This window comes from Scleropages formosus, chromosome 7 (assembly GCF_900964775.1).
Source record: "Scleropages formosus chromosome 7, fSclFor1.1, whole genome shotgun sequence".
In the NCBI taxonomy this organism is placed as follows: Eukaryota; Metazoa; Chordata; class Actinopteri; order Osteoglossiformes; family Osteoglossidae; genus Scleropages; species Scleropages formosus.
The window spans coordinates 4896865-4920850 of record NC_041812.1 but is presented as its reverse complement, the minus strand read 5'-3'; the positions used below and the strand labels follow the sequence as shown (position 1 = coordinate 4920850).

General features: G+C 45.0%; 1 protein-coding gene across 1 annotated transcript in view; it reads right to left on the bottom strand.

The window, feature by feature from the left end:
* Positions 1–319: 319 nt before the first annotated feature.
* Positions 320–23986, bottom strand: part of cdh7a (cadherin 7a) — an 86153-nt gene continuing 62486 nt past the window's right edge. The window contains exons 10-12 of the mRNA XM_029253486.1: positions 14252–14369; positions 12132–12383; positions 320–3077 (exon numbers count right to left, since the gene is read on the bottom strand). Of these exons, the coding sequence (XP_029109319.1) occupies positions 2572–3077; positions 12132–12383; positions 14252–14369 (876 nt within the window). The 3' untranslated portion in view covers positions 320–2571. The remainder of the gene's footprint in view (positions 3078–12131; positions 12384–14251; positions 14370–23986) is intronic.

The window sequence follows — 23986 nt, the reverse complement described above, 5'->3', positions numbered from 1 at the left end:
CTTTGAACCACAACAACATATTTTCTGCTAATGGCGTGACAACTTATTGAGTAATTTGTCTTCAGTTGAAGTCGTGAAAAACAGCTCTGGGACAATGGGGAACCTGATCAGGACAATCTCTGTGTCTTGTTTGTTATATATGTGTGTGTGTGTGTGTGTGTGTGTGTGTGTGTGTACGTCTCTCTCTATACATACAGAGAGATATATAGAGAGAGAGAGAGAGAGAGAGAGAGAGAGAGAGATGTACATACTTAGATATGTGTATATATTTAAGTTAATATATACATGTATAAGTATAGATGTATGTGTATATATTCATATGTGTGTATATATAGCGCTTGACACACACACACACAGACACACACACACATATATAGAGAGCGCTCATAACCTCAAAAAAGCTTACATAATAGTAATAAAAAACCTCTTTCCACTCGTAATTGAAAATGCAGAGGATGAATTTATAAATTTGTTGTATTGGAAAAATGTCTATCCTCTTGCATCTTTATTAGTATTCATGGTAGTACATTGTCCTCACATGGTATGAACCGCTCCGGTGTGTGTGTATACGTGTGTGTGAGAGGAAGAGAGAGAGAGATAGAGAGAGAGAGAGAGAGAGAGAGAAAGAAAGAGAATAACATAAAACAACAGTCTCATCCTTCTTGTGGAAATGGCTGACTAATTTGCAAAGGCTATTTAGGCCCTTGGGGGTGGGTGCCATACATCATGGGCGTCTCTGCAGACTGTGATTTCTGAGGCTGCGTCTGGACCAGCGACGATCCTTCTGAAAAAGTGGCTTCTTCCCAAGGCAAGAGGCAGAAGGAACAGAGAGATCCATCCAGTCCCACGATTTCCACTCCCGCTGCAGGCGATGGCGGAGGGGCCGTCTTTCTCTTTTGAAAATGAATACATTTTCCCCCCAATATGCATCTGGCTAATCTTGACACAGCAACAGTGTCCTTTTTGTTGTCAGCCACCTCGAAAAAAATAACGGTCCGATTTTCAGGCGCTTCTGCGGAAAATACTCAGTTTTGTTTAACTGTATGAACTGAGGACTGAATAAAGAATAAAATGAGGAAAAAAGGAAGAAAAAAAAAACAAGGAAATGGGTTTGAAATTCAAATTTAATATTATTTTGAAGTTTCCAATTCTGATTTCTTTTTTCCCCGCTGCTGTTGAACCTTGGTTATTATGTATAAACAGTGCTGGAGAGGCTCATGGGCATCCTTGACTTTGAGTCTCAAAAGCATTCATTCCAGCAACTGCTGCTCTGTATTCTCCTACAGATGAGGACCGTCATTATGGACCTGGCTCGGGACGTTTTGGGCTTCACAGACTGTATGACCCACGCGGGCAGAGTTCGGCATCGACAGCACTCAACGAAGCACCTTCATCGGACAGAGGAGTCAAGCATCAATCTGCGCTCCTACTACAGTAATAACACTGAGAAGGAAATGGGCAAATGCCAGGCCTGGAAAAATCATTTACTGCCTCTGTGGGGTTATTGTTTTTAAGAGTGATTCTAACAGTTAACTGAAAAACTGGAAGTCTGCAGACTCCCGACTTGACGGCCTTAGTTAATAAAAGACAGCTGGTCGGCGTGTCCTTAACACACCTTTCGCTCAGGAAACGGTCACCGCCAATATTAGCACGTCTGGAGGAGCCCAGACCCAGAGTCGGGCACTGCAACAGGTGCAGCGATGCTCTTGCAAACAAACATCTAACAGCGAGCAAGAGAGTTTACCAAGGGGCCGCGAGGAAGGTGTTTACTCCTTCGGCAGCGACGTTGGAATACCTGGCGAGGCGGAGTGGTCGATATTGATGGAGGCGCTACCTCGCCGGGCCCACATCTGGCATAAACACATCTGACGGGAAATATTGACGGAATGTGTCTATTCCTCTTTCCGATCACGAAGAATTCTCCAAACTCAGTCCATGATGGGAGTTATTCCAGGAAGGATTTGACAAAGATTAATATGGGGAAAAAAAAAGAAAGTTAAAAAAAAAAATTATCGACAGAGGTCAAGCAGTCAAGTACATACTGACCGTTGGGATAGTTAAAATGTGGCTGTACTAAGGAATCACTTAGAGTATACTGAATATTAAAAATATCATAATAATTAAAAGTCGACTTGTGTCCTTGGGAGGGGATTGCAATGGGCTGGACTGAAACATCTGGCGAAAAGACTGTTGGGTTCTGGCCTATCAGAGAAAAACTGACTGATCCACAAGGTCTCTCCTCCAGGTCTGGATCCAGCTTAAAATCAGCAGTTAACCTTTCAAAGGTCTGACTTCTATCATCTGCTTTTTATTATCACTATGAAAAAAAGCGAAATTCCAAAAGTTGATCTTTTCCGAAAATCCTAGCCGGCTCTGGGCACAGCAAACCTTTGAAAATCAAACATCATCCCACTTTCAGATGTTGTCACTGATCAATATTCACAAAGCTGTCTCCTACGTCCAAGAGAAAGGCTCTCTTTGACAATTTGTTTGTTTCATGTTTTTCTTTTTCTTCTCAAATGTGTTTTCCGTTAGTTTGTATTCCGCAGTTCGCTGGAAACAGAAACAAGGCTATAAGAACATGTTGCTGCCCTCGCTGTGGCCGTAGAGGTCAGCAAGCTTCTTGAAACGTGGACCCCAGTCGCTGAGGTAGTCGTAGTTCTGGTCAGAGTCCGTGCTGAGCGACTCCAGCGAGCTGAGCGATTCGGCGACAGAGCCGCTGCCCTCGAAGGCGTAGGTCTGCAGGGAGTCGTAGGGTGGTGCCGAGGGGTCCACGTCCGCGTCCTTCAGCCTGTCCCAAATGAACTCCCGGAAGATGCCGTTGTCCGGCACGGTCTTGTAAGGCGGAGGCCTGGAGGAGAAGAAGATGGGCACCTCGGGCGTCACGTCCCGGCGCGCCTTGTGGTCGCGGATGACGTTCAAGTTGCGCAGCGCCACCATGTCGAAGGCCTCCGTGTCCTCCTCGCCGCCGCCCTCGTCGTCGTAGCGCACGATGTTCTCGCGCACGTCTCGCTCCTCGTCCAGAATCAGCGGCTCCTTCTTCCTCCGCCGCATCGTCACGATGAGCAGGACCAACACTGCGGGGGGGAGGCGAAGGGGGTGGCGTTAGTCAGTCATAGCGATGATGCTGCTGGGCTATCAAACACTCCAACAAGGGATCGGCGGTATAATTGTCACATTTCTGCCTTTTTACAGCTACCGATTCAGACCTGTTGCAGAGTTAACATTGAAAAATACAGCAGCAGGTGGTGTGGTGGTTAAAGCTGCTGCTTTTGGACTCAAAGGACCCAGATTTGAATCGCACCTCCTGCTGTAGTACCTTCTCCTAAAATTGCTCCCACAAAAATACGTTTATTCCTTCAACATTTTTCTCCAAAGTGACTTACAATATTAAGCTACTTACAATTACTTACCCGTTTATACAGATAATCTGACCAGAGCAATTCAAGGTAAGCACCGTACTCAAGGGTACTACAACAGTCGGTGGGATTCAAACCAGAAGCCTTCAGATCCAAAAGCAGCGACTGTAACCACCAGGCTGTCAGCTGTTCCCGGTAAAACGCAGGTACGTAACTAGTGTCGCGACGCAAATCACTTTGGATAAAAGCGCCAACGAAATGAATAAATGCACATATAAAAAGCCCATTAATGGGCTGATCTTTCTTCTCTGCTTTAAACTGGAAACGCGGGTGACGGTGGGAGACGGTGGATGAAACAAAGCCGGGGTCGCGCTCCCGTTCGGTTGCATAACCGCACTTCACCTGCTCCAGTCACACCCGAGCAGGCGGAGAAAGAACACCTCTGTATGGCACCCGTGTCATTTTACAGCCCACAAGCACCTCAATACTGCCTCCGGGGCGCGCTTTCAGCAAAGAAACAATTTGATGTAGAGAGCGATAAAGAGCAAGGGGGGAGATAAAAAGTCAGGGAAAGGGTGAATCAAGCATTTGAGGCAGGGCGAGAGGGAGATAGCATCTCCATTATATATTGTATCCCAGCCCTCCAGGTTTTTCTATTATTTAACATTGCACAAAGTAAGATAGTCTGTATTTTCTCCATTTCAACTTCGGATGCCCAAGGAGAACAGGAGAAAAGTAACATTACAACCGGGAAGATTCAATTTAAAAGCTACAAAAACTGTTGCGGGGATAACGCCACGCGAACTCTGCAATGCTGGAAACTCATAATAAAAAATGAATAAAGCCCATTTAATACGGCGGCCCTTGAAAATTATATCGACATTAACCCGGAAATCCTGCACGCTCGTAGCATTAACATAGTAATTCTCGTAATAGTGCCGAAAGTCGACTATTTATTTACTGCCAAATCTATACTGCCGGAACGAGCCTGGTTGTATTAAACGGTGGTCACTGTTCAATTGGGCGATTTAATTATTGTCCTTTTATACTCTGGGCTTTCTGGCGTTTGTAAAAAGCAGGAGGGAGATGAATACCTAGCCGCTGGGACCCGGGGACTAAGAGGAGGGAAATGTGGTAAATAGCAGAGGTTTAATGTTGGGTCGTTCAAGCAAACCCCCCACCCCCATGAGCATCACCACCCCGGCCCAAGCTGCTTACACCAGACAAGGCAGCACTAATTCCTTTTTATAGGAAGGGCATATGCCTATAAATCCGGATTACACCAGCCGCTAAATAATACCCCCCCCAGCAACCAAAACAAAAAAAAACCGATTCTCCCCAGGTTCAATTGCGTGATCGTATGCATTCAGCTGTGCGCTTACTATAACACGTAAAGTGCGAGAACATTGTTTCTTCAACAGCTGAATGACACAGTAATGAAATCCATCCATCTATTCATTATCAGTAACCATTTCCCCAATATGGAACACAGTCTGTATTCCTCAAGTATGGATGGTCGGGATGATAGTCCATCACAGTGCAATCACTCGCTCATTCTCTCGCGCACGCACACGCGAAGGGCACTCGGGGTCACCGATCTGTCTGAAACACACGCCTTTGGGCTGTGAGAGGAAACCAGAGCGCTCGGAGGAAACCCACATGGAAAGAAGACAGAAAAAAGGAAAACAAAGGGAAAACAGGACTATATAGTACAAACATGTGTCTGAATTGCGGTCCCCGTCCCCATCCTCCACCCCCCACCCCAACGACACACATCGACACGCACATCGGCACACACAATGCTCCTTAGAACAGGGGCAGAATGAGAGGAAGTGCAAAACCAACAGCTTTCTCCCAAACCCCACCCCACACATCACAGCCTCTCCCCCCGAACCCCGTCAGAAAAATTCAGGCTGGAAATAACTTTCCTGTGCTGGGGCGACTAGGCAAACATCTAATGATCCATCCATCAGCGCTCAGCGCTGCCACGCGGGGTGAAATATTGCTCTGCAGACCCATACTTCTTGCCTCCGCTGGGTGTGCAGTCTCCAGGCCAGACAAGCTGAGAGCAGGGGGGTGGGGATGTTTGGCTTGGGGGGGTGAGAAGGGATGCGGGGGCCCACATGCCCAAACACATAATCAAAAGGCAAATGATAGAGAGGTGCAGGTAGGAGAGCGCTGGGGCACAGGTGTGAAATCCAAACTTGTACCGTGAGCTTTGTACCGTGATCCACGGCTCCTGTCGGTCGTGCCCCTTTGAAATAAGCATTTTCATTGAAGACGGCCGCCCTAAAAAAGAAATTTTTCCCCTCCATATTTAACGTTTTCATGTTTTTCAAACGTTTGTCTTTGAGACATTTCACGTGTTGTTTTTCTACCCCCGTCTGTGAGTCACAGTAATACAAGCTGCTACTTTAGACCTGTGCATGGAAGGTATTTGCAGTCGGAACTGAAAAAAGACCAACAAACACAGCCTCTTAAAATGTTTTTTTTTTTTTTTTTTTTTTTTTTTTAAATTTAAAAAAAAAAGCAAATACTACGTCCTTCTGCATTTGGAGCGACGCAGCAGAAAGGTCGTATCAACTCCCATAATTCGCCTTTTAAACTCTATTAAAGCGGGCGTGCGGCGGGCACCCGAATAAAGGCTTGATTAGGCAACAGCGCAGCGCTTTGAAACAAGATGGATGTACAGGGGGAAAAAATGGATCAATTTAACATTATCTACAATTTGCCGTAATTGAATTGTGAAAACAATCCATCACGCGCGATCGATGCTAAACAAGCGGAACACTTTGCGGCGCCTCCGTCCCGTGAACATCGTTAAAGGGTACCCGGCGCTGTCTGGATTACCCCCTGCTGCTGCCACCACCCCCCCCCTTCGTCCCATTCCCCCACATTCAAAAACCAGGATGAAAAACCACGGCAATTCAGAAGGCCCGGATGCTAACAGACAAACGACGCTGACTTCGATCTCTGATGTAACCGAACTTGCAAGAAAACTGTTAATTGGCATCTTTAACGGAATGAGCACTTTTAAGCTCCTCCCCCAAATTATATCACTCTGCTGCCACTCGTGGATAAAAGGTTATGTCGCTTAGAAGAATATGTAAAAGTACGGAGAACGGTACAGAAACCATGTAATACTATTATGTTACGCAATATTGTAGCCGTGGAAAGGGCGGGAAATGTGTTTTTAAAGTGACAAACAACCTGATGCTTGGCTTGGGTAAAATGGAGCCTACAGCCAAGATGGCAAAAGGAGAATTATGGGAGTTGGAGTTCTTTAAATACTAGTAAGTAGAGTCCATTTGAAAACAGATGGTAGAAATGGATACATTGCTTGTTACCTGAACTAAGTGGCAGATGTATGAAATGCCGTGCCTGTGAAATGTTATGAATAGATTATTATTTTGTCACTTTAAAATATGTGTTAATGTTAACTGACCACTGGAATGGCTGAGGGCGGAGCCTATTGTATCATATGTAGCTGCTTCAGTTAAGCAGTGGAAAGTAAAAAGGAACATTTCTGTTAAGACTGGTGTTATTTGCTAGTGCAAGTCAAGTTCGTCTTTAGTTACCGTTGGGATATTTTCTAAAAAATAAACCTTTTTGGTTGCAGATGATCCTCATGTTCACCTCATTACTTGACCAAGCAGGTCACAAGTACCCCAACCCTGAGCTTTTTAATAGTGACGCTTCGCCAACTGACAGCTTCCTGCCCAAAAAGAGACACATGAGCACAGAGTGTTGAGGCTTTAATCGAAGCACACCATGTGGCGTTCGCATGCTGGTGTGGGCATCTCCTTCGATGCCTCCGCTTGTCTGCCAAGGCAGCCATATAGAGATAATTACCGAATGTGCTTCGTAATGCTTTTACACATATGTAGACGCAATCATAATATGTTTCCATTTCATCTGCTGATGCTCTTCTTTACTCTAAAATATTTATAACAATACTAACAAAGAACAACGGAAATTCTATTCCGTTTACTATCGTTCCATTACTGATTTCAGTCCTTTTTGTTAAGGTAACAGCGCAGCGATTTAACGTTTTATCTGTGTGCGCGCGTTATTTCTGGAAGCAACAAACATTTTTAAGACCATATTCCTGATTTTTTTTTTTAGCCTGCCGCGGAAGAGCTGAGGGGAACTGCGCTTGTCACGGCCTGTTGTGTAGATCTTCAGGCGAAAGCGCCCGGCGCGCCGAGTCACGTGTCTCGAACCTCAGGTGCACTCGAGAGGAAATACGGCAACAGGCCTGGCTCGCAGACTGTTATAATTACATTACACGTCACGCCGGATGAAGGACTCAGACAGAGGAGCATAAAACTGGCTGAGGTGTCGAAGGCACCGGTGTTGAGAAGTGGTTAATGCACTGAAAGCTAGGAACGTCCGAACGAAGCGTCCGAATTCACCCTGATTTATTTTGGGCAATCCGAGCGCCGTCTGCGGTAGCTTCCGTCGGTTCGATGCAGCAGGCTTAGCGTTACATAAGAGGCAGCGGGGGTCCAAAAGTATTCGTGACATTTAATATGATTGTTAATGTGTGCATTAAAAAAATGGCAAACAAGTTTCGGTGGCAACGGAAAAGGCAAACGACGCGTGAGCCGACAAGTCTCAGCATTTAGGCGCGTCCGTTCGCGTTCGACGCACCCGGCGCGAGTCCATTAATCGGGCTGCGCTTTGGGCCGCTGTCCGCTCACCTGCAGCCCTCCGCGGGTCCCGCGGTGACAGCCATTTGTGTTGCAGCTGTCAGGAAATGAGACGCACTCTCTAAATTCTTTCGATTGCTCCGCAGCCCGTCGCGGACTCTTCGTTATGCCAATTCCTGACCCCAACAGGTAACGAGTCTGTCCATCAATTACAGGGGAGGAGAAGACCCGGCGGAGAGTGTCGGGGTTTGGTGTCGAGGGGGAGGTCAAGGCCCAATTATGCCTCCGAAAAGAAAACACAAGGGAATGAGACATAGAGTCAAGGGGCACAAGATGGACTGGTCAGTCACTGATTTGTGTACCTGTGAATGTGTGTGTTTGTCTCTGGGAATCGCTGACGGGGGGGGGGGGGAGGCGCATGCCGACCGTTAATTCCTTATTAAAACGATGTAGCACAGCCGTCGTCCAGACTCTGCCGTAGCCGCTGCGGTCGTCTGCCACGGTGGAACAGGACTGACCCCCGAGGCAGGATTTAATGGGCCTAAAATAACTGAGCGATTTGTTAGCGCTGAGGTCTAATCCCACTGAAGGGAGGGGGGGAACCTGGGAGTTATAAATATAGCCTTGAGTCGAAGCCAAGAATTTCCCCTGAAAAGACGGTGTGGATCACGGACCAGGGACCCTCAGAGCGGGAGCCGCGGCGCAGTGGTTCGCTGGGACAATCGGATGGACTGAAACTACTGAAATGCGACCGAGGCTCTTCGCTCCGTCACGTTTTACACTGACGTCACCTAACCATCCTGTTTAAATGTGTATTAAAACACTTTCCATATTTTTTAAATAAATAAATTCATCATCTCATCAAAGGGCATAGACCATACAAGGAGCATAGTCAGAATTTGCGGGAGTTTCGAGCACAGGCCACACCCCCTTATGCCAAGATGAAAGCAATGCCTGGAGAAGCATGATAAGAGGAAACAAGTACCAGGTGAAGCCACTTTGTGCTAATTAAAACTTCTTTTTCATGAGAATTTGGGTTTACAAAGGGAAGACAACAGATGCGCTGTGTTTTTTGTATAGTGTTTCCGATTGTGTTTCTTAAGTTGGAATTGCGTGTTTTATTTAGTTCTTTTTTTGGTTTTCCTACATTTAAATTTATTTATTTAGCAGATACTTTTCTCCAAAGCGACTTCCGATGAACTCTATGTAGTGTTATCAGCCCACACACCCTATATTCACCGTGGTGACTTACACTGCTAGATACAGTACTTACAATGGGTCACTCATCCATACATCAGCTGAACACACACACTATGGGTGAGCATGTTTTTGGAGTGTGGGAGGAAACCAGAGCACCCAGAGGAAACCCACACAGACGTGGGGAGAACATGAAACACAGACTGAAAGGGAATTGAACCCATGCCCTCTCTCACCCCCAAGCCGCTGTGAGTCAGCAGCGCTACTTGCTGTGCCACCTATTCTTATAAAAAAGCTTCTTTCATTTTAAACTGACAGACCCTTTAAATAGCGGATTGTTGCCTCTTTGTGTTTATTGCTTCTGTATTTATGGAGATGTAAGTCCACCTATTGCCATTACATGCTTAGAACCATATCATGGCAGTGTATCATTGGGTCATAACCCTTCGTACTGATATTTGTCCTTTCATGAATAGCGGTAGTTGAATGTAAAAGAACCAGTTACCGCTGTGGAGTTGCGGAAAAAAAAGATGGAGAAATCATCAAAAGAAAAAAAGTAAATGACTGGCTCTATACAGCGCTCTCTCACACTGTAATTCAACACATTTTGCTGTTTTATGAGCTCATCAGAAAATGTGGTGACTCCCACTTTGCCCACTTAACGGTGCGGACCAATCGGAGGTTCACTCCATGGGTTGACGTGGGGACTTTTTAGGAATAGGTTAGGTGTGGGAGCAGTGTGCCAGAAAGAGCCGAGGGGAGAATAAAGGTTCGAGGCGGGTTCTGGGAGGAGGGTGGGCTCCTGGGTTCCGGAGATACACTTGCCAAGTGGCTGTGAGTCAGCTGGTACCTACCAGAGGAATGGGAGCGAGATATTTAAAGAGGTGTTTCATGAAACAACCTGGGTGTGACTGTGCAAATGTGTTACGCTAAGCGAAAAGTGAGAGATGCGTATTTTTCTCAGCTCCACGATAAATACAAACAAATGCATTTCCCAGCACCGCAATTTGGAAATGCCCGCCTACGCCAACGACAGAGTACTGACAGATCCCCCGGCGTAAATGAACACGCTAGTCCTTGCCGCTTCCAGTCCTTGACAACACTCCACGTTCCCCGGTTTTACTTCAAACCAATCTCATATAATCAATTAGCCTGATTGAGCTGTTTCCAGAATGAATGATACAATGAAACTCACTATGAGAGAACTCACAGTAGTTTGCATTAGTTGCTGAATACTCCAGTCTTGGAAAGTAAATATCGCTCTCAGGCTCATGTAAGGTGTATATGTTCATGCACCATAACTTTATGATTATGCCCTGATAAGCCTTTACAAAGCTGCTACTCAAATACACACGCGCACGGTCCGAAGCCGTTTGTTCCAAGTAGGGGTCGCAGCAAGCCGGAGCCTAACCCAGCAACACAGGGTGCAAGGCTGGAGGGGGGAGGGGACGCACCCAGGACGGGACGCCAGTCCATCGCAAGGCACCCCAAATGGGACTAGAACCCCAGACCCACTGGAGAGAAGGCCCTGCCCAAACCCACCGCACCACGCTACTCAAGTGTTGTGCGTAAATGTTTGTGTACCTTAAAAAAAAATTGTTGACAGGTGGTCAGAAATAATCAACTCTGAGTTTTATGCATCTACTTGTACGATGAACATCGATGCATATAATGAAAGGAGACAAACTACTTAAGAATCACACATCTGCAACTCTCTCCCTTTCTGCTAATGTAATGCACAAATTGTATTTCTCTGAGATGTGTGTCGCTTTGGAGAAAAGCGTCTGCTAAACGAATAAATGTATGCAAATGTGAACGATCTGTGCGATTTGAATTAACGCAATTAATAATTACACCATTGCTTTGAACAATTATATAATTTGAAAAAGAAAGCATTTCTTGAAGTACTAATTTATTCAAAGTTCCACAAATGATAAAATAATATAGGGGACATATTTTATTATCGCAAACAGACACAAAACAGTTTGCTAGTATTTTCGAGGTTTAAGGTGACTGAGAGCTACTCGGCAACTCCTGGATTATTGCTTTCCATTTAACGTGATTTGAATTGTGCAATTAATTCAGTGAACGACTCAATCAAGACAACTTAATTAACATGTCAGATGGAACTAAAAACTGCATGCTGGGGGGGGGGGGGGTGGAGGTGACAGAGAGTAGAACTGAGAACCGTTAAAAGAGATGATCATCGATGTATCAGCCGAGCCATCAGTGAAATACAGTCGATCAGTAGATGTCTTACACCAGGAGGCTTAAAATATGAATTTGTTCTGTGGAGAACTGAGATAATGAAAAATAAAGGAAATTACAAATGTAATGTCTGTATGAAATAAACAAATAAACTGTTCAATTAATAGGCCAAAGGCTTAACTGTTCTGAATTTCTTCGATCAACATAAGAAAATGAACAAAAGTGTTTTTCCAAGTAAATGTACGAGATTAAAAGCGGGGAACAGAATAATCATAAAGAAGTAATTTAACACAAATGTATATTAAAATCCGGAGCTTAATTTCCATCAAAAAATATTACACACTATCGCATATATATTTGTTCGGTACATATGGAATGCGACACAGGTTTCGGGCTAATCGGAAATATCATCGCTATGTACAAAAGCACTTTAAGGTCGAGACGCCCGTAAAAACAGCACAGCAGACTGTCAATTAAATAATCAAGTAATCAATCAATCAATCAGTCGCTCATGCAAAAACACAATGAGGTATTTAGCCAGCGGCACTCGAGGACTGCGGCTAATCAGCCAGACGTACGAATCAGTCGTCGGAACGCGCGGTACCCAGCCAGAGCCACTCGTCGGCCGCTCTGCTCACGAGTCAACAAATGAAACAATCAGGATTACCGCGGCTTGGATTCTGAGGGCACGGCGCCCCTTGTGGCAGAAACTCACCTAGCAGCGTGAGGACACAGGCCAGGATGGCGACCAGGGCGCCGGTGCTCAACCCCGCCGGCAGCATGTAGGCCTCCGCGCTGCAGGACTGGGCCATGCCGTCCGGGTCGCAGTCGCACACGCGGATCGACAGGGTGTTGGTGCTGCTTAGAGATGGCGTCCCGCTGTCCCCGATCAGGATGGGCAGCCAGTAGAGCGACTGCTCCCGGCGCCGGAAGCCCCCGCGTTTTGTCAAGACGGAGGCCGTGTTGTCTGGCGATGCGCAGGGCAGCGGAGATGAACGGAGTGGGTTAGGACTATACAGGTGATCCTCGATTTACGATGGTTCGACTTATGGTTTTTTCGACTTTATGATGGTGAGCTGGCGATGGTCATTCAGTACAAACCGTACTTCAAATTTTGAATTTTGATATTTTTCTTGGGTAGGGGGTGTGGTGGGTTGGACCGGGTCCTGCTCTCCGGTGGGGCTGGGGTTCGAGTCCCGCTTGGGGTGCCTTGCGACGGACTGGCGTCCCGTCCTGGGTGCGTCCCCTCCCCCTCCGGCCTTACGCCCTGTGTTGCCGGGTTAGGCTCCGGCTTCCCGCGACCCCGTATGGGACAAGCGGTTCAGATGATGCGTGTGTATTTTTCTTGGGCAAGCGAAAGGCTATGCGGTGCGATACTCTCTCGCGATGCTGGGCAGCGGCAGCGATCCGCATCTCCCAGTCTGCCACGCAGAGGTGCGTATCAGGTGTATTTAATGCATTTTCGACTTATGATGGTTTCGCGGAACGTAACCCCATCTGAAATCGGGGACCACCTGTACAACTGTGTGTTTCAGACATACACCGGTATGATTTTAGGTTTATGTCACCACATTCAGGAAAACAGGAAAAAAGGTTTATACACACAGTTCATATCTGATGCACAGGATACACCATATTATACACCACAGTATTACTGAATATACTTCAATACTTGAGATGGATGAAAGTGTAACAGACATATGTTAGCGATTGCCAACATGGGGTATGCTATAATTCGTAATTTCCCATTTTTGTATAATTTAAGCAGTAGTTTTATTTCAAAATCTTAACTGAAAATGTACCAAAAAAACAAACAGTGATTATAATGAAGAATTATTCACATGAAAACAATTCTTGCTGATTTACCTGCATGCTTCTTTGGACTTATTTTTAGGTTTACGGAAGTCTTTTGTGAAAAATAAGATTTTTTTGCTATTCTATTCAAGGAAAAAGTGCAAAGTTTGATAAGAAGGCAGGTTCACGCTGTACTTTGTAGGGAAGCACACGAGTCCAGACCCTATGATGTATTTGCTGCATCGGTAAGTGCATCAGTACAAACTAGCCAGGTAGAGGTCACCTCTACAGCCTCACTCTCTGCTCCCCAGGTCGACCAACTCCGGCACCATCTTCATAATTCATACGAGTATCCAGGTGACCACACCCCCATTCTGCTCAAATCTTTACCGTCCAGTCACTGCTCATCAGACTGCCCTCTCCTTCGCACACTCTTTCAGATGAGTAATTTTAATCTAGAATTTTTTTTTTTTTTGGTAAATTTTCAATAGTTTATTTATTCTTTCTTTTTTTTAGAAACAAAGTTGTGTGAACTATTTGAAATCGAATGCTGAACGCTCTCTCTCTGTTTTGGCTGAACCGTAGAATTTCCCCAGCGCCGAGCGCTATTGACCGGGAATGTTAATGACACGGGCCCCGAACGGGACCGGCTTTTTGAACAGCCTGTTCGTGCCGCTCGGCTCCGAGCCGATGGATAGCCGGCGCAAGCAACTGCGTCGTGCCTCTCGCTTCACGCTCCCTCCTCCGCAGACGGTCGAAACTACAGTATGAGTCCGAGTTAGTTTTTATTACTTTTAGAAACATAGACTGAGGTATGAGTCAAGCAACAGAGAGGATGTAACTGTGATTTTTGAACATGGGCAATAAATTTGTGATGCGATGGACCTTGACTTAATAATCGTCAGTTTCAATAGGTATTATTTGATCCAGCCGGGTAGATTGAAACTTGTTGTGTAACCAGCCGCTGGCGTTTCAGGATGGCCTCTTCGCTGTTATATCCTGTAATAGGAAGGTTTCAGTCTATAAAGTATGAAAACCCACCTTTGTTGTCTCTGAGGGTGAAGTTGAGATTACTGGCTGCCTCTGGGGTGAGAGCGAAGAAGAACCTGTGACCACTGGGTGGCTCATCCGGGTCCACGGCGCTGATGGTCTGGATCACCTGACGGAGGGACAGGAGGATTACTTGACTCTTCTCACCCGCCTCCAAAACAAACACACAGACTCTACCCAACCATCAAGCCATACAAGGCTATAGTGGGAGTGCAACATGATCAACAGCTTCAAATCCCAACTCCATCTACATTTATTTAGCAAATGCTCCAAAACACCTTCCTGAACTCCAAGTAGTGTTATGAGCCTACACACCTTATTCACCGCGGTGACTTACACTGCTAGATATACTACTTACACTGGGTCACTCATCTGTACATCAGTAAAACACACTCAGACACTACAGGTGAACCTGAACAGAATGTCTCTGGAGTGTGGGAGGAAACCAGAACACCTGGAGGAAGCCCACACAGACAGAGGGAGAACATGCAAACTCCACACAGACTGAGTGGGAATCAAACCCACATCCTCGCACACTACTCAGGAGGTGTGAGACAGCAGCGCTACTCGCTGTGCCACTGTGCCACCCCGCTACTCTTGTAATCTAATACCCTTGAGCAAGGTACTTACCCTAACCTGCTCCAGTAAAACTACCCAGCTGTACGAATAGGTAAATAGTTGTATGAAATTCAACATTGTAAGCTGCTTTGGAGAAAAGTGTCAGATAAATGATTGAATGCAAGAACTATCTGGAATGAGGAACGCAGCAGTGTTGGGTTTAACTGGTGCCGATGGGTTACCCCCATTTTCCCCATTGCGTCTCTGGATCAGCGCATTAGAGAGACAGACGCATGCCGAGAGACGGACGAAAACTCCTATTAATATCTGCTATCGCATCTTAATGGCTTGTTATAACAGCCTCTGCCCGAGGCGTCGATATGTAAATGGAATCGAACGAAAAAACACGAACGCCACCCTCCTTCCATCTCATCTTATCCCCGATCTCCTTTGTTGATGGCTAGGGAGATAACTGGATTTGCCATTGTCGACTAACAACCGATTCCAACTCGCACGGGCATGAGGTTCGAGGAAGGCCCTCTGCCGCACGCCGGGTTTCAAAGAAAATCCGGTAAATAAAACACCTGCGCGTAAGAAGAAAGATCATTATCGAATGAGCCATCAGGTGGTGGTCTAAGAAGATTCCCCAGGCGCACGCCCCGGTGGCCTAATCTCTGGGCGCTGGCTGGGTTAAACGCTCAGCGCAAAAGCTGTCTCTCCTGCGTTGGACTCAGCACAAACTCAATCTGCCATAAAATCTCTCTTAGCGGGGAGTCGGCGCGAGTGGGCGAGGCAGCAGTAAACCGACTTATCCAATCTATATTTTCATGAGAGGCAGAAATATGACCTTGTGGTTACGGAGATTTATTTTGTATTTCATTTATTTATTCAGCAGTGGTTTTATCCCTTGCACTTACAGTAAGTGATTATTTGGCAAGGAAATGGAAGAGATTCTAGAATACTCTTTTTTAGCCTCTCCCTATGAAAATCTTTAAATCTTATATGAATAATAAGGAGGATTTATTTTGTTTATAGGACCAATATGGCCATTTCTTTTCCTTCCTTCCACTATTATGGGAGCTGCTTAGCAAACGATACCACGCTGACGAAAATTTACACGTGTGGCGCGGGAGCGGGATGGAACGTTAAAGAAACGTTCCAGGAAGTCAGGAATGTTCCAGAAGATTTGAAGAATATGTCTGAAAACTAGTGGAATGCATTTTTATAGTTTTTTTTTTTTTTTTTGTGTTTTCGGTGCAATTTGGAAAGGGGGGATAAAATGGAGGGAAAACTGGAGGGAAAAAAGTCATTGAGGAGTAACGCTATAGAATCTCCCTTCGCAAACACTGAGAAATAACTGTATGCCGAGAGCCGACGTGGCATCGAAGAACCCAGTTGGTCCACCCGAGTATGCACGTTCCCTTCAAAATATGCTATGAAACCGGTTTAAGATAGATAGATAGAGAAATAAATAAAAAAATAAAAAAACGTTTGCGAGGGTATCCTATTTGCCTCAGACCGACAATCTTTGGTTTCCCCGCGGCTAAGCCTACCTCAGCAGAGACCTGCCTGCCGGCCTTATTCAAACCTGGGCCACACGCTCTCCATGGGAGCAGGAGCCCGCAGCAGGTTGCGCAGTCTGACAGAAGCGGAGGCCCGGTGGGCTGAAGTCAGATTTGAGTCGAGCCGTCTGAGTGCGGAAATTGTTTGGAAGGGGATTTCGCTCCATAACACTTCCAACTACTGAGACATCATGGCCCTCGGTGGGGGACGGACCATTTTCAGCCACTTGATTCAGCGATTAAAGTGTTTTCTTCCCCAGTTATTTGATTACTCTCTCTGCTGAATGGAAGCAGCTCTGCTGCAGCCAAAATTTTACAGCGTGTCAGTATGTGTGAAAACTTCTTTCACCGTCGTGTGATTTTTATTTTTTTTTTTTATTATACGTTGCAATAAAAGTGTCCAAGAAAAGGAAATATGCCAACAAAACTAGTTCTTGATTCACTTTTAGTAATTTTGTAAAGGTTCATTTTAGTCACAGCTTAATCCATGGAGGCTCCATCAACAGTCACCCATAACTGCTAAACTCACACACACTGCCTGAAACTGCTTGTCCCATGCAGGGTTGCAGCGAAACGGAGCCTAACCCGGCAACACAGGGCGCAAGGCTGATGGGGGTGGGGGTGAATGGGGCACACCCAGGGCAGGACGCCAGTCTGTTACACGGCACCCCAAGCAGGACTCAAACCTCAGACCCACCAGAGAGCAGGACCCGGCCAAACCCGCTGCACCACCGTGCCCCCTACAACTGCTAAACTAACAATATCAAATAAACCTCAAACTATAATAAACCCCATTATTTAGACATAAAGCCTTACACTGTGCTTAGACATCCCTTATTCATAAACACAATACAAAAAATTACAAATAAAAACATGTATATATTTATTACAAAAATAATAATATATCTGTATGTCACCAGTTCTCCCACCCACTTCATTTTGCTCACCTTCTGCTCAAGGATATACCGAAGACAAAGTACACATTGCATTATACCATACTGTACATATTACATTTAAAAAAATTACACCATACATTAAATTATGTAATGTAATGGATGGCTTTGGACAGAAAAAAACGCAGTGAAACACAGGCACGTCATTCTAAATCATTATCAGTCACTTGTTATAATTGACCATTCTCTGCATTTTAATTTTAAGGAAGGCATTAATGGTTTAGGAGTTCGCGTGGAATATAAATCTAAGTTATAGCAAGCACTCGGTAAGGCACGGCAGCATTCTTCAGTGAAACACTGATGGGCTTTCCAGTTTCATTAGCTCCGATGCTCTCCAGAGATTAATTTCCCAACAGACATTACGTGAGGCAGAGCGATGGGAGAATTACACCGAGCCATAAACCTCGTCGTTCACGCCGGGCCTGTCAGAAGGAGACCCGAAGAGGCAGACAAATCAAAACTTTAATGGGATTTTGTGTTTACACACCACTCCGTGCGAGAACAAAGAGAGGGAAGAGGGAGATGCAGTCTAATCCAAAGTTGTATAATGTTGTGGGCTGAGCAAACACGTGTATGGAAGAGCCCAAACATTGCCATATGGGTACAACTCTCCCGATCGCGCAACATCGGGGGCAAACAGTGGCAGACAGTGCGGTGTCGATGGCGGTAAAACAGTGTAGCGACCGGCGCTCTGACATCACATGGAACAAACAGACCAGCAAAGAAAATTCAACCGGAGCAGTTATTTTTAGCCTTCATCTTGAGTCTGTCTGTGACTCACGGAAGCTTTGACTCTACATGGCTCTGCGATTCGTGGGAAGAAATAAACAAACATATAGCGCAGACAGAAAAGGCAATCATTCTTGTTTCATAAGCGTAGCTGGCAAAAGAGGTGGCAAAAGGAGGAAAGCGTGCGTCTCTCTTTCACAGTTCTCTCAACAGCCGGGCGCTGTTCAAGGCTCTATCGGTGCCAGTTTTTTTACTCGCAGAACCCTTCATTTAGGAGAAGCGGGTCCCTCCGATGCAGATGAATCACTAAGGAGCGCAGCAAAGGCCTGCAGAACGTGAACAATGCACTCGGTCTGTCTGAGCCTCACTGTAACCCCGGAGCTGTCGCCACGGTAACGTCGTCACGGGGAACACACTTTGCCGCTGTCCCTTGGACCGACCTTCAACCTGCTCAGGTGGTTCCATAGAGCGAGGGCCTGTCGGAAATTAACGGACACCGCAAAGCTACACGTAACTGGTGAATAATGGATAAACTTTCACGCAGCTACTCATGTAACGTAAATGTTTAGTAAAAAAAAATAATTAGGAATGTGAGTAAGAATCGTCAGCTAAATGAAGAAATGTAAATGTACACGCAAAGCAGGCACAGGATTTGAGTGCCGGACCGCTCTTCCCGGTCCGCTGCTTATATACATACCCAAAGCATCTGCTATGACTTAAACGGCCCGTAATTTTACCATGTTTATACAAAATGGATTTTTTTTAATGAGAGTATTCAGGCTGAACATCTTCTCTCATGGGTACATGGGTAGGGCTCCCACAGGAACTTGAACCAGAGGCGCCTGTAACCTCGATGCTCCTTCGTCGCCGCCTTTCATTTCCTTGCAAACACCGACTCGTTTGATTATCGCGCTGAATATCTGTAAGTCCGTTATTCCGCATGTGGCATATCAAAGGGGAAAAAAGAGAAGTGGAAACAAGGGTGTCGCCGTTGTCTACGTATCCCTGCCTCTCAGCGATAGAGCCCGGGATCCTCTCACCAGGGCCACGCTCCACTTACAATGCTCACCTGCTTCTGTCGTCACAGACATCAGAGGAAGCCGTAATCACACGGGATGAGAAGTGAGAGGCAAGAGGGGGGAAAAAAAACCCCTCCAAATTCTTAGATATATATTTTTTATAGCAATTTCCATTTCAGAGCATACACCGGAGAGGCACCTGAATCCACCGGGTTCCAGTGTGACTGCAAAGTAATTTGGCCTGTAATATGAAAGAGAGCCTTTGAAAGCTGGGAAGGATGGCTCCCCGGGAGGGACAAAAAAAAAAAAAAAAGGAAAAAAACAGGAAAAAAAAAACCCACAGTGCAACATGTTCTGGGGATTTTTTAGTGCCGTTTTTAATTTCAAAAGCAAGAAACGTGTCTTTCTTGATGAGCCCGCGGGCATCGTGACACTTACAAAAACAAATACAATTCTCCATGGCTTGAGGGCCCAAACAGGCTCTGCCTAATTACCAAGATGCACACAATGGTATTTTCAGGGAGTCGAGCTCTCCTTTTTTTTTTTTTACCTTCCATTTTTTTGAGAGATGAGAGCCCTGATGGGAGAAGTGGATTGTTTTTAAAACCACTTACAACTGCTTCACAGCTTTTCAATCAGCGACACAATCAAGCTGTTTGTTTTACGGAATTGCCCTTGTTATCCAATTAGAATCAGACAGCGAGGCAATCTTAAGTTCTGCAAGGAGAGCGGAGTGTCTGGGAGCACAAGGGTCTTTGGGCAGGACAAAAGCGTTTGACGGTACATATTTGGTACAGTTTTCACTTCTGCTTTGCTTGAAGATCCTTGGAAGAGTCAAGAATGATTTTCTTTATGGAGGAATCAAAGGACATCACTACTGAGGTCATGTCTGGTTGTACTACTCAACCGTGTCTTAGCGGTGGGTAAGACTCTTCACTGGTGGCTTGTATCATTACATCATAAGTGGAAAAGAATTCAACTCGAACACAAGTGTTCCTGCCTTCATGCCACGTTTGGATTAAATTTTGTTTTCAGTTTGTTGTCTAAGAAACCACAGGAGGACAATGTAGTGGGCCTGGAGAAGGTCCTTAGCAGCTGGTTGCTTTGACTATGAAGAAAGAGGCATTTCCTTCCAACAGTACTGAGATCACACATGCTACACATGGCTGGGCTCAAAGACCCTACATGGAGCTGAACTAAGCCTAGTGCCACAAAGGATTAAGCTGGGTCTTCTGAGGACATCAAGAGCATTCACAGAGGATACTTGATGCCCCGTCAGAGGGGAGCTTGATTTGCAGAATTTACTTACAACTAAAGCTCATTATGAGCATATAACCACATATCAAAACACAGGACTAATATCCCCCCACAAATACCTCAAAATGCAGTTGAATAGCTGCAAGGAGTAGTTTGTAAGGATGCTTTGAAGGTTATGTTCATGTAGGTGCATTCTCACATCGCTTACGTATTTTATAAATCTCAGTGTTGGCTTAGACTTCTTTGACAGGTCAGATCTATAGATTAGATTCATGCGTACAACTGCCTTATAAATGAGGCTTCGGGTTCCACACTAGTACACTTCAGTCATCTACAAAGGAGCAGCGATGAAAGATCTCAAAATTACATTGTCTCTAAAGTACAGAGTGAAACGGGAGAGCGGTACATTGGTGCTGTAGATTCTCAACCCTCCATACATGGAACAGTGTTCCAAATTTCATCTGACACTCTTCCCACTGTCATAATTTTGGCTGCAGGAAAAAAACAATTTTTAATCAGAGAGCAAAGGGAAATTCCCAAAAAATTAAACTCGTATGTTTTAAACATTGTTAATTTTCCTTTGAGCAGGTCGGAATGTGGGGTGTCGCACTACAGCCCCCCCAAGACCTAATCTTATCAGCAGAAATACTGTTGAGATGAATTCCGGCAAAGAGTTTTGGCAGAGGTCTACTCATTTATGTAATGGCTACATCTGTGTTGAACCACCGCAGAGCACAGCCTTGGACTGCAGGAGGAATTCAATAAAAACAGCGGAAGACCGAGACAGTGATTATCCGTAAAGTCACGGTCTCTTAAGGCGGGGGCTGGCATTGCAAGTGGCTTAATTAAGGGTGAACGATGACAGGTTATTAAACCTGTGCACTTTTCTAATCAGTGTCAGGGAAAGCAAAGTCACTGGCTTGTAATGTTATTATTTCTCATGATTGCTACTGTCCAGAGACCTCTAACTGACTGATATGTGCAGATGGGTTCTTGGTAAATTCACGGGGAAAGTTTCTTTTTCCCCAGCTGCATTGATTCAAGGATGCAGAAACACAGCTGCTTGGTGCTTACAGATCCAGTGACAATTCTGAGGACATTTGATGGAAACGAGATTCATCTACGAAGCAGTAGATTAACAAGTTTGATCAGGGACACGTCTCCCCGACTTTTCTACAGCAGAGGTTTAGGATAAACACTTGTGAGATGTTTTGAATTTGCTCTTCTGTCCAGTTCATCCCGTACAGACATGGCCCAGGTTACCCAGGTGTACTCACACTTTTAACCAATAAGGTACTGAATATGTAAAATAAATCATTCATAGAAATGCCCTACTATGCATATTCTTTGTCAAAGTTCAAATCCTGAACCCTAAACTGCACATCATCTTGGAAAGGCACAAACTCATATAAAATAGAGAACAGATTTGCAGACCTCAGTTTGAAGTTTACACTGTTAGGTCAAAACCATCTGAGTGTAGAAGAGGATGCTAAGGGTCCAGGCTGGATTACCCTGAAAAGGAGACCTGATGGAAGGGTAAGTTGCACAGAGCCTGATGATGTTAAATGTAGTTTGGAAGCAGTGACCATTATCATTGTGGTTCTGCCCAGGGAAGGGGGCAGAACAAAGTGATGCAAGACCACCACCTTAAGGACTTGTTGCTTGAGCCAAAATGTTGCTCTTCCAGTCACTGCTACTAACTGGTATGTGAAAAGCAGCCACTGTCCAACAGGAACGTCCTGAGAACTGGGAACTGGTCAGAGACAATTACAAACTGCTAAGATCTGGAATTTAAAACGGATACTGATGTTGATATGGACCAACACTATGCAGATGTCATTCTGATATGTTCCTCTCTCAGAGGGGTGAGTGCGCCTCCCTGTAAACACAAAGCCCATCTGATTGTGCACAATGACTTGACAAGAACAAATGAAGATGACGTATTGGACAGTTTGAAGTCTTTATCACAAATAGGCAACAGATGAGATCCCCCCTCGCATCAAGAGATTGCAAGCAGAGTGTAAACAGCGAAGGGAATTTGAGCGCAACCTCTAAATAAAACGAAGAACATGTACTCTGGGTTTTGAAGATGACAACGCATCATGTATTATTAAAATAAACACATACGGATGCTGACAACATACACTCCTTTCTTTTAACTGATTTGGCAATGTGTGTGGGTGTGTAAGTGAAGTTAGTCTACAAACACTTGTAAAGTCATTAATCGGATGCGTAACAAAGGTGAAGCAAATTTTCTAACCATGAAAACATCATTCATAAAAAATCTCAAATCCCCACTCCTGCTGTAATACCCGTGATGAAGGTTCTTACTCTGAACTGCTTTAGTAAAAATACCCACGTGTGAATACGGACACCATAGTAAATAGCTCAGTACACAAACTTAATACTTGCAAGATGCTTAAGAACGAGGCATTAGCTCAATGAATAACTACTAAATAGACACCCCTCGACTTATGCAAATATACCGCTCTTCAACACCTTATGCAAGTAAAAATTTACGAATGTCGGATTCTCCCTCCTCCCCCTCCTCCCCCACCATTCAATATTTAACATTAATCATTTCTCCATCTCAGTTATTGCACCTTCATGTTTCTTGGTTTTTGTTGTTTTCATGCTAGCTGTTCCTTCCACCAGCTCATTTATACGTGCAGCATCCTTCGCTATCGTATTTATAGTCGATACAGCTAAACCTGGTTCCCGCGCTATAGACGATAATCTTTGTCCACCTTCAAACTTCCTTATTATTTCCAATTTCATCTCCAAATCAATCGCTGTATGCTTGCGAGACGGTTCTCGTTTTCCTTCAAGTACACGTTTACCACCAGACATTCCGAATAATGAAATGGGTAAAAAATATGCAAAAAAAAAAAAAAAGCATTATACTAACGCAAGGAGACGCGTTCATGGCTCAAAACACGAGGGAACTGGGAAGCTGCGGCTTCCCGCCTTGCCTGGCTGCGTCGACTTGCGCTTAAACGTATTTCAGATGTTTTGTGTAAAAAAACAGCACTGTAAGTAAACAATGTGTATGCTGGAAATTTTTAACGGAAATCCGGATTTACGTAAATTGAATTCATGTAAGTAGAGGCGTGTCTGTAATAATAAATACTTAATACTGAATAATTACAATAGTTCAATCCATCCATTATCAGTAACCATTTTACTAATGCAGTTGCTTTGGTTCGGAGACTATTGCTACGGCATAAGGTCGTGCAGCAGGGTACACTCAGAGTACGTCGTTAATCATCGTCAAATTTTATACTATTTCTATTCCTCCGCCTAAGTAATTAGATGCATCTTGCCATGCCATCATAGCATGTGTGAAATGGCATCCAGCAAAATAGCTTGTGCTTGTTCACAGGACGATTTATCTGTCTCCGTCATTACGGCTACTTATACAGCCTTGTCGTGTATGTCTCTCGATAGGGACGCTCCGAATTTGTGACTTTCTCTCTCTCACCATGGTTAATGCACACCACCACTGGGCCATTTCCATAGTCTCAAACTCCGGATGCTGTGCCCAGTTTGCAATACGAGTTTATTTTTTATTCATCTGCAGTCTTAGTACCATTTTGCGATTAAAGATGAATCACCTGAAGTTTTATTTCATATTTTGCTGTCATTAAT